This window comes from Colobus angolensis, unplaced genomic scaffold (assembly GCF_000951035.1).
Source record: "Colobus angolensis palliatus isolate OR3802 unplaced genomic scaffold, Cang.pa_1.0 Scaffold169, whole genome shotgun sequence".
Lineage (NCBI taxonomy): Eukaryota > Metazoa > Chordata > Mammalia > Primates > Cercopithecidae > Colobus > Colobus angolensis.
This window is the reverse complement of record NW_012114810.1, coordinates 656,616-668,497: the sequence shown is the minus strand read 5'-3', so window position 1 is coordinate 668,497 and position 11,882 is coordinate 656,616. Positions and strand designations below refer to the sequence as shown.

Here is an 11,882-nt window from a genome sequence, read left to right as displayed (position 1 = left end):
AAAAAAAAAAAAAAAAAACAATTTCCTGTAGATGCATCCTGTAGTGTCAGTTGGGTGGGGTGGTTTGGTTCTTGGTGGGCACAGTAATGTAGTCTTTGCATTGCACTCCAGCCCGGGCGACAGAGCGAGACTCCTTCTCACAAAAAAAAAAAAAAAAAAAAAAAACAAGAAAAAATGCAATTTCCAGGATTTATCTTGTATCTTACTTTTCAATGATTCCTTTGCATTTTCTTAGTATTTGTGTGTTAAATTTGTACAACTGAAGAAGTATGTTATTAACCTGAGAACTTTCCAAGAACTTCTGTTCTTAGAAACAGAACCTCTACAGTGTTCACTGTATTTTCCTCTGGCTTCCTGAAATTGCCCTATTGGGGGGTGCAATCAGGCACTAACTAATTTGAAACTACAACGTTTTAACTCTTGATCACCTTGAATAATTCTTTTTAATGTTTTAAAGGCTATATCAATAATGCATTAAATTCAACAGGAGTCAAATTATCTAATAAGATTTATAAAGGCTGGGGATACAAGAGAAACAATTCACCAATTCAGGTTGTTTCTGAAAGTGTGATTAACAAACTGACTTTGGAATTCTTGATGGTCAAAAGTGATAGAGAATAAGGAATTCCAGTAAAAGTGACCCCTCATCCCAAAACAGTGCTATTTAACATGAATACAATTTAAGCCACATATGCCACATACGTAAGTTTAAATTTTCCAGCAGCCAAATTAAAAAAAAAAAGAACCAGGGCCAGGCATGGTGGCTCAAGTCCACCTCCCAGCACTTTGAGAAGCTGCGGCGGGCGGATCACTTGAGGTCAGGAGTTTGAGACCAGCCTGCCCAACATGGAGAAAATCCGTCTCTACTAAATATACAAAAAATAGCCAGGTGTGGTGGTATGCACCTAAAATCAGTCCTAGCTACTCGGGAGGCTGTGGCAGGAGAATCGTTTGAACCCAGGAGATGGAGGTTGCAGTGCACTGAGATTGCGCAACTGCACTCCAGCCTGGGTAACAGAGGGAGATTCTCTCTCTTAAAAACAAACAAATAAAAAGAAACATGTAATTAAAAAATCTATTTTATCCATCCTAATATATCCCAAATATTTTCATTTCAGTGTTATAAATATAAAAATTATTAATGAGATATTTTAAGCCAGGCGCGGTGGCTCACACTTGTAATCCCAGCACTTGGGGAGGCTGAGGCAGGCGGATTACCTGAGGTTGGGAGTTCAAGACCACCCTGACCAACACGGAGAAACCCTGTCTCTACTAAAAATACAAAATTAGCCCGGTGTGGTGGCACATGCCTGTAATCCCAGGTGCTTGGGAGGCTGAGGCAGGAGAATTGCTTGAACCCAGGAGGCGGAGGTTGCAGTGAGCTGGAGATCGCACCACTGCACTCTAGCCTGGGCAACAAGAGCGAAACTCTGTCTCAAAAAAAAGAAAAAAAAAAAAAGATATTTTAACTCTTTGGGAGAGTATTAAGTTTTTGCCACCGTGCTCGGCCTAGTTTCTGGACTCCAATGTGTCTGGTGTTTTTTTTTTTTTTTTTTTTTTTTCTGGGAGACAGGGTCTCTCTCTGTCATCTAGGCTGAGTGCAGTGACATGATCTTGGCTCACTGCAACCTCTGCCTCCCAGGCTCAAGTGATTCTCCTGCCTCAACCTTTCCAGCAGCTGGGACTATAGACACATGCCACCACGCTTGACTAATTTTTATATTTTTTGTAGAGACGGGGTTTCGCTGTTGCCCAGGCTGGTCTCAAACTCCTGGACTCAAGCAATCTGCCCACCTCACCCTCACAAAGTGCTGAGATTACAGGCATGAGCCACTATACCCGGCCTCAATGTGTATTTTATATTTACAGCACGTCTCAAGTTGGACAATCTTCATTTCAAATGCTTAGCCACAGGTAGCTAGTAGCTACTTTCCCCACACCATCTCCCCAAGACGGAGTCTCGCTCTGTCACCTGCCTGGAGTGCAATGGCATGATCTCAGCTCACTGCAACCTCTGCCTCTCAGGTTCAAGCGATTCTCTTGCCTCAGTCTCCCTTGTAGCTGGAATTACAGGTACCTGCCACCACACCCGGATAATTTTTGTATTTTTAGGAGAGACAGGGTTACACCATGTTGGCTAGGGTGGTCTTGAACTCCTGACCTCAGGTGATCCGCCTGCCTCGGCCTCCCAAACTGCTGGGATTTCAGGCATGAGCCACTGCCCATGGCCTAGTAGCTACCATTTTAACAATGCAGATAACGAGCAATGATTCTTAACACATTTGGCATATCAAATCCTCAACAACTGCTCTAGAGACTATAATGCTACCTTGGTGGTCTATCTTTTAAGAAATGAACTATCTTTTAATACCTGCCTGTGACGTATTCATTGTTGGGAAGGCAAAACAGATAAGGAATAAGTTGTCTATTAATCACATAAGGACATACCAATGATTTTTGACCCATCATCTTCCACATCTGAGAGTTCCATGTCTTCCACATCACGATTATCTGTCACGGGTTCAGGTGTGGCAGATTTCTCACTCTCCATGGTTGGTGACCGGGATTCCTCACCTCCCATTCCCTGAAAAGGAGACTCAGAACCAGTCGGGGAGGGAGCATCCATGCTTGGGGAAGGAACTGGTGATTCTTCAGGATCTGGAAGGGTTGACTTCAATTGATCCAACTTCTTCTTTAAATTGTTTACTCGGTTAGCAAAGGTTTTATATGCCTAGAAGAGAAAAAAGGAGTTTACTCCTTGGAAAAAGACCAAAAAGTTAGTCTCACTTTGTCACCCAGGCTAGAGTGTAGTGGCATGATCTCAGTTCACTGCAACCTCCGCCTCCTGGGCTAAAGTGATCCTTCCAAGTAGCTGGATCCACAGGAACACATCACCATGCCTGGCTAATTTTTGTACTTTTAGTAGAGATGGGGTTTCACCATGTTGGCCAGGCTGGTCTCGAACTCCTGGCCTCAAGTGATCCACACGCCTCAGCCTCCCAAAGTGCTGGGATTACAGGCTTAAGCCACCATGCTTGGCCGCCCCCCTTTTTTTTTAAATAAAATTGTATTTTCTTAAAAGAGAGATGAGGTCCTGCTATGTTATCCAGGCTAGTCTTGAACTCCAGGGCTCAAGTGATCCTCCCACCTCAGCCTCCCAAAATGCTAGGATTGCAGGCATACACTGCCATCTCTGGCCACCCATTTTGACTCTGATTAGATTTTCTGATTATTATTAACCATGTACACTGCTGGCACAAAACAAGATAATATATCATCTGTCAAGCATGCAGGAGTTTCTAGTTTCTGCTTTTTATACTCCCTAAGTGAGTATTACCGTCCACACAGTTGCCGGAGTTAGAAACCTAGCAGTTATCTGTATTTTCTATTCCCTTGCTCCTGTTTATCTATCCAACCAACCAATATTTATTGAAAACCTAAATGTATCTTCTAGGTACTGGAGATACAGCAAGAAATGAGACAGACCAAAAAAAAAAATAATAATAATAATAATAATAAAATCCAAAAATAAAACAAAGCCTGGGAGGTCAAAGGCTATTGTTTTAAAAAACAGGGGCTGGGTCTGGTGGTTCATGTCTGTAATCTCAGCACTTTGGGAGGCTGAGGCAAGGAGGATCACTTGAAGCCAGGATTCTTTTTTTTTTTTTTGAGATGGAGTCTCGCTCTGTCGCCCAGGCTGGAGTGCAGTGGCCGGATCTCAGCTCACTGCAAGCTCCGCCTCCCGGGTTTATGCCATTCTCCTGCCTCAGCCTCCCAAGTAGCTGGGACTACAGGCACCCGCCACCACGCCCGGCTAGTTTTTTGTATTTTTTAGTAGAGAGAGACGGGGTTTCACTGTGTTAGCCAGGATGGTCTCGATCTCCTGACCTCGTGATCCACCCGTCTCGGCCTCCCAAAGTGCTGGGATTACAGGCTTGAGCCACCGCGCCCGGCTGAAGCCAGGATTTCAAGACCAGCGTGGGCAACATAGTGAGATTCTGTCTCTACAAAAAAATAAAAAATCAGCTGTGCATGGTAGCATGTGCCTATAGTCCCAGCTGTCTGTAGTGCCAGCTACTCAGGGGGCTGAGGTGGGAGGACTGCTTGAGCCCAGGAGGTCAGGGCTGCAGTGAGCAGTGATCACACCACTGCACTCCAGCTTGGGTGACAAAGAGAGACCCTATCTCAAAACAAAAATACAATTTGTTGTAAAAGAAGTTTTAGGTGTTAGAAAATCATTGCAAAGATAGTTCCCATATACCCTATATCCAATTTTCCCTATTATTAACATCTAATATTAGTATGATACATTTGTCACATTAATGAACCAATATTGATAATTATGAAAAGTCCATACTTCAGATTTCCTCAGGTTTTTTTTTTTTACCTAATGTCCTTTTCTAACCTAGGATCCCATCCAAGATACCACAGAACATTTAGTAGTCATGTCTCCTTTCTCCTGAGACTCCTCTTGTTTGTGATACTTTGCTGGATTTTCTTTTTTTTTTTTTTGAGACGGAGTCTTGCTCTGTCACGACCCAGGCTGGAGCGCAGTGGCGTGGCCTTGACTCACTGCAACCTCTGCCTTCCGGGTTCAAGCGATTCCCCTGCCTCAGCCTCCTGAGTACCTGGGATTACAGGTGCGCGCCCCCACGCCTGGCTAATTTGTGTATTTTTAGTAGAGACGGGGTTTCACCATGTTGGCCAGGCTGGTATTGAACTGCTGACCTTGTGATCTGCCCGCCTCGGCTTCCCAAAGTGCTGGGATTACAGGCATGAGCCACCGTGCCCGGCCTGGACTTTCATTGGTTTTGACGATCTTGACAGTTTTCAACAGTACTGGTCAGGTATTTTGTAGATTGTCAAATGAGATTTGACTGATATTTTTCTCAAGGCTAGACTGGGGTAAAAAGTTTTTCGGCGGAAGGCCACAGAGGTAAATTGCTACTGTGATCACACCGTATCAAGGGCACATACAATCAATATGACTTTCCACTGTTCATGTTAATACTGACCACTTGGCTTAATTCCTATAGATGTCCTGATGGTCTTAATTGCTAATGTTTTAAAGTTATCTTTTGAATTTTTCATTTTTTGAGAGTCAATGACCATTAGATTATCATTTTGTTTTGTAAATTCAAGAACGTTTATTTTATTTTATTTTACTTCAGACAAGGTCTCGCTCTATCACACAGGCTGGAGTGTAGTGGCACGATCATAGCTCACTGCAACCTCCGCTTCCCGGGTTCAAGTGATCCTCCTACCTCAGTCCTCCAAGTAGCTGGGACTACAGGCACACACCACGACTCCTGGCTAATTTTTCTATTTTTTGTAGAGACAAGATTTCACCATGTTGGCCAGGTTGATCTCGAACTCCTGACCTCAGGTGATCTGCCTGCCCCAGCCTCCCAAAGTGCTGGGATTACATCTGTGAGCCACTGTACCCAGCCAAGAAGCATTATTTTTAAAAAGATACGAACACATTAGAATCTAGCTTTTTGGTTTTGATATAACTGAGTAGCTTATAGTAGACTAATGCTCTCATCAAGAACAAGTAGAAAAGCCAGATACATAGACACACTTGTTTGAATGTACTGGAGAGTGCTAAGGCTACCAAAAACTAAGTGGCAAATACTATCAGAGGGAAAGCATGGAGAGCTAAGCTGACATTATTTTCTCTTAGGGTTCTGCTGATTCTGGGGAGCTAGGCAAGAAGCTGAGAATTAAGGCAAAAAGGACAAGAGAGGGCCACTATTAAAGAGAAAAAAAGCAGAGTTTTTAACAGTCTTGCTGATCTTAACAGGCAAAAATTAGAGACCTGAAAGGCCAAGATTCTGATGAAAGAGGAAAGAGAGAACTGGCTCAACAATTTTTCCTTCATGATATTTGCTGAATTCTGAGCGGCTTGAGAGGGAAGAAGCCAAGCAGAACACCTTCGAAAAAGCAGTGGTCTCATGGTGATGAGGAAACAAGGACTAGAGAGTTTAAATCATGCCATGGAGAAGGGGGCTTAGTGGTCATTCCAGGCTCTCTGTGGGAAAAATCTACATTCCAGAAGCAGGGCTTGCTCAAACTGCAATTCAGCCTCAAGTGAGTTAGGTTTCAGATTTAATTAATATGATCAGCCTCAACATCTGCCTAGCAAAAGAAGGGTGAACTGTCTCTGGAGGGAGAAAAATCATCCAGAGACTCCATAATCTTTTAATGTTCAGCATTCAATAAAAAATTAGCAGACATGCTAAGAGATAGGTCTAAATAGCTAAAAAGAAAATGCAGACACTACATTAGCAACTACCTCTGGGCACAAAACAAAACAAAACAAAACAAAACAAAAACACCAAACACCACGAATATACCCATAACAGGTGAAGCCAATATTGGAACTATATGACAAAACCCAAACAGCTATGATTAATATGCTCATGAAAATAGTGAAAAATTTCTTTCCTTTCCTTTGTGAACAATTCAGTCCTAAACTCATTAGCTGGAGCTGAGGGAAAAAACTCAGTGGCTTAGAGAGAATGGACCCAAAAATGAGAAAAATGTCTGCATAGGAGGGAGGAATTGCAAAGGATGTTGGAGTATAAGCAGGATAAAAAGAAAATCCATAAAGGTGGCTGGAGAGAGATGGAAGTGCTGGGAGACTGGCCACAACTGATTAAGTAAAAATATTAAGGCCAGGCATGGTGGCTCACGCCTGTAATCCCAGTACTTTGGAGGCCAAGGCAGACAGATCATGAGGTCAGGAGTTCAAGACCAGCCTGACCAATATGGTGAAACCTCGACTCTACTAAAAATACAAAAATTAGCTGGGCGTGGTGGCATGTGCCTGTAGTCCCAGCTACTCAGGAGGCTGAGGCAGGAGAATCGCTTGAACCTGGGAGGCGGAGGTTGCAGTGAGCCAAGATTGTGCCACCGCACTCCAGCCAGGGTGACAGCACGAGGCTCCATCTCGGAAAAAAAAACAAAAAAAAGAGTAAATATATTGAAGACAGGGAGCAAGGCTTTACACTGTTAGAAAAGCAATTAGAAGTGTAAAAAGGCGGGGACAGTGGCTCACGCCTGTAATCTCAGCACTTTGGGAGGTAGAGGCGGGTGGATCACCTGAGAGGTCAGGAGTTTAAGACCAGCCTGGCCAACACGGTGAAACCCCATCACTGCTAAAAATACAAAATTAGCCAGGCATGGTGGCGAATGCCTGTAATCCTAGCTACTTGGGAGGCTGAGGTAGGAGAATTGCTTAAACCTGGGAGGCAGAGGTTGCAGTGAGCCAAAATTGTGCCACTGCACTCTAGCCTGAGGAATAGGAGTGAAAGTTCGTCTTACAAAAATAAATAAATAAATAAATAAAAGGGATATGTCAAAAGAACACAGAAAGGAGCTCACATTGACCAAATCTTTGTCAATCTGAGCATCAATGTAAATATTAGTAGTAATGAATTAAAACACTGAGTAAATAGGATTCAAGTCCATTCATATAAATAAATGAATACATCGAAAGTCTGGTAAGGAACAAGATATTTACATAGTTTCAAAATACTTCCTCACAAACACTCATTAATTGGTATATTAGTTTCTTAGGGCAGTGGTTAATTAAGTACTACAAAATGAGTGGCTTAAAACAATAGAAATTTATTGTCTCTGAAGGCTAGTGGTTCAAAATTAAGATGTCAGCAGGCTGCGCTCTCTCTGACACTGGGCAGAATTCTTTCCTGCCATTTCCTGGTTTCTGGTGGTGCCCATCAATCCTTGATGTTCTTGGCTTGTAGCTGCATCGCTCCCAATATCTGCTTATGTTGTCACAGGATGTTCTCCTTGTGCTTCTGTCCAGTTTTCCAGTTTCTCTCTTTTTTTTTTTTTGAGACAGAGTCTTGCTGTCTTGCCCAGGTTGGAGTGCAATGGTGTGATCTCGGCTCACCGCAACCTCTGCCTCCTGGGTTCAGGTGATTCTCCTGCCTCAGACTCCCAAGTAGCTGGGATTACAGGTGCCTGCCACCATGCCTGGCTAATTTTTACTATTTTTAGTATATACAGGGTTTTACCATATTGGCAGGTTCATCTTGAATTCCTGACCTCAAGGGATCTGTCTGCCTCGGCCTCCCAAAGTGCTGGGATTACAGGTGTGAGCCACTGCACCCAGCCAGTTTCCCTCTTCTTATATGGACAACCAGTTATATTGGATGATTAAGGCCCACCCCAGTGAACTCATTTTAACTTGATTATATCAGCAAAGACCCTATTTCCAAATAAGGCCACATTCACATGTACTGGAGGTTAGGGCTTCAACACATCTTTTTGGGGTGCATAATTTAACCCATAACAATTAACCAAGGGAAAACTTTATAATGGACAAACCTGGAAGATGCCACATTAATCAGAATATCAAGGGGAACATTCCAGGTAGTGAGATAAACCAAACTTGTATGCCACCTGACGAGACGAAACATGAAGAACACAGAATCACTTTTGTGATATTCCTTCTAAAGATGCATAATCTCAATCTGATCACAAAGAAATATCAAATAAACTCAAACTGGGAAACATTACACAAAATATTTGACTTGTAATCTTTAAACACATTTAGGTCATGAAAATCAAGGAGAAAGCTAAGAAACTGTTTCAGATCAAAGGAAAATAAAGAGATGACAACCGAATGCAACTTGTGATTCTGGATAGCATCTTTTCCTATAAAAACTGGCCAATTTGAATAGGTTCTGAGGATTAGATTATAAGTGTGTCAAAGTATCAATTAATTTCCTGATTATATAACTACAACTGGAGGGGCACGATGGCTCATGCCTGTAATCCCAGCACTTTAACAGGCTGAGGCAGGTGGATCACCTGAGGTCAGGAGTTTGAGACCAGTCTGGCCAATACAGCGAAACCCCGTCTCTACTAAAAATACAAAAATTGGCCGGCGTGGTGGTGGGCGCCTGTAGTTCCACCTACTCGGGAGGCTGAGGCAGGAGAATTGCTTGAACCCGGGAGGCGGGGGTTGCAGTGAGCTGAGATCGCGCCACTGCACTCTAGCCTGGGTGACACAGTGAGACTCGTCTCTAAATTGAAGCGGCAATTCTAGAACCAAAAAGTAAACCAACTAAGAATAGATGGGTTTAACCATAGATAAGATTCAACAGAAACTATATATATATATATATATATTTTTTTTTTTTTTTTTGAGACGGACTCTCACTCTGTCTCCCAGGCTGGAGTGCAGTGGTGCGATCTTGGCTCACTGCAAGCTCCGCCTCCTGGGTTCACGGCATTCTCCTGCCTCAGCCTCCCGAGTAGCTGGAACTACAGGACCCTGCCACCACGCCCGGCTAATTTTTTTGTATTTTTTAGTGGAGACAGGGTTTCACCGTGTTAGCCAGGATGGTCTGGATATCCTGACCTCGTGATCCGCCTGCCTCGGCCTCCCACAGTGGTGGGATTACAGGTGTAAGCCACCGTGCCCAGCCTAACAGAATAAAATATTAATGAATTACAAGACTAGTTAGTAGAATATCTAGAAGGAAGCAGAGAGAGAAATAAAAGATAGAAAATTCAGAAAGGACTAAAAAAAAGGCATTTGGAACACAACAATGAGATCTAATATACATACTAATGTGAGTTCCAAGAGGAGAGAAGGGAGATGAAACAGAAACAACAATTGAGATCAACAGCTGAGAATTTTTGAAAATTTATAAAAAACATGAAGCCATGTTATGGGTGAATTATCTCTCTCTGCACCCCTTGACAGTCCTCACCCCTAGAACCCCAGAATTATTTGAAGACAGGATTTCTACAGAGGTAATCAAGTTAAGTGAGGTCATCAGGATGGGCCCTAATCTAATCTGATTGGTATCCTTATAAAAAGATGAAATCTGAGAGATGGAAGGAGGGAGAAAGAAGGAGGGAGGGAGAGGAAAGGAGGGAGGAAAAGGGAAGGAGAAAGGAAGAGAGGAAGAGAGAGTACATGCAAGCAAAACCAGGAGATAAAACAGAATCTAAAAATTATTTGATTAATAAAAAAAAGCAGAAAAGGAGTAACAAAGAAAAGGACACACAGGAAAAATAGAAAGATGGTAGACTTAAACCCAAGCATATCAGTAAGTAGACTAAACACTGCAAAGTCAAAGATTTTCAGACTAGATTAAAAAAAATAAGAAATAAAACTAAAACAAGATCCAATTATATGCTGTTTGCAAAAGATATACTTAAATATAAAAACTCATGAGATGCAACTTATAAGGAAATTTACTGTATTAAATGTATACATGTCCTGAAAATCAACCTGCTTATCCATTAGTCAATTCAGGGTTGCGCGGGGGTAGAAAATAAATGATCTAAGACATCTTAATTTATTTTTCCTTTTCTCTCTTCTTTTAATGTACAGAAGAGTCTCACTATGTTGCCCAGACTAATCTTGAACTCCTGGCCTCAAGTGATCTTCCTACCTCAGCCTCCCAAAGTGTTGGAATTACAAGCATGAGCCACTGTGCCCAGGCTAAGACGTTTCTAAACATAAGGACAGACAAAATTTCTCTCTCACAAACACTTTTTTTGGGAAATTAGTTGAGAATGCTCCAGTACAATGAGAGAAACCAAGAAAAAAAAGACATGGAATCTGGAAAATAGAGGACTCAACTCAGGACAACAGTTAAGAGCTATTTCAGCCTGAGACTTAGAGAATAACCTAAACTGGGGACAGGGAATGAAAATTCAGGTAGGGAGGTCCCAGGGGAAAAGGGAATTCAGAATAGCTGGTGTGACAGAGAATTTAAAAAGGCTATGCAAGGGCAAACAAAGAGAAAACAAAACTCTAGGAAAAAACCAAAACTTCTAGTACAACTATAGTTACTACAAAACCTTGCAATGAACAACGTTTACAGGGTTATAATGTAAGCTTTTAAAAAAATTGTTTTCGAACCTTTAGAGTAGCAAAGAAGAATTAAGTATGATTACAGAATAGAATATTCTGAACAGAATAAATATTACCAACTCTGACAATACAGAAGTAAATATAGTTGGCTGGGCACGGTGGCTGATGCCTATGGTCCTGTCCTTTTGAGAGGCCGAGGCAGATGGATCACTTGAGGCCAGGAGTTCGAGATGAGCCTGTCCAACATGGTGAAACCCTGTCTCTACTAAAAAACCAAAAATTAGCCAGGCATGATGGCATGCGCCTGTAATCCCAGCTACTCGGGAGGCTGAGGCAGGAGAATCACTTGAACCCAGGAGGCGGAGGTTGCAGTGAGGCCAAGAGAGTGTCACTGCACTCCAGCCTGGGTGACAGAGCGAGACTCCATCTCAAAAAAAAAAAAAGTAAATATAGTTGATTGAAGTTGGAAAATTGAAGGGCAGATAGATGAAAACTAATGGGAGCAAATAGGGATGCTACTACCCAAATTTTACGAAGTAGGGAGTCTAGTGTTAATGGTCAAAAAATAGTAAATACAGTCCTTTAATTTATAGATGACAGATTTAAAACAATCGTACAACAAAATTGGGAGAAGGAGAAAGGTGGGTGAGTATAAGCTAAATCCACATCTGTCGTATCAGGAAGTTAACAGCTATTTCTAAAATAGGATAAATCAAGAAAGAACAATATAGGCAAATCATTTACATGTATGGAAGCAAATGCCAGAAAAAAAATAGCAAATGCATTAAAAGGGATCACTTCTAGGAAGTAGGATTGGTGGGACCTACAGTACCATATACTTTCATGACCATACACAGTGATTAAAACTTAAAAAAAAAATTCATTATGAACCAGTTTCTTTCAGAGGTCATTAGACACATGCCCACTTATTACCTCTCTCCCTTTCTTGGGGGAATAAAAAGAAGTTCCCTGGTTGGGCACGGTGGCTCATGCCTGTAATCCCAGCACTTTGGGAGGC

At 42.2% G+C, this 11,882-nt stretch overlaps 1 protein-coding gene across 1 annotated transcript in view; it reads right to left on the bottom strand.

Annotated features, from left to right (window-relative positions):
* Nucleotides 1-11,882, bottom strand: part of RPRD2 (regulation of nuclear pre-mRNA domain containing 2) — a 126,929-nt gene that overhangs the window by 18,225 nt on the left and 96,822 nt on the right. Inside the window, exon 8 of the mRNA XM_011937954.1 lies at nucleotides 2,449-2,731. Coding sequence (XP_011793344.1) covers nucleotides 2,449-2,731 — 283 coding nt within the window. The remainder of the gene's footprint in view (nucleotides 1-2,448; nucleotides 2,732-11,882) is intronic.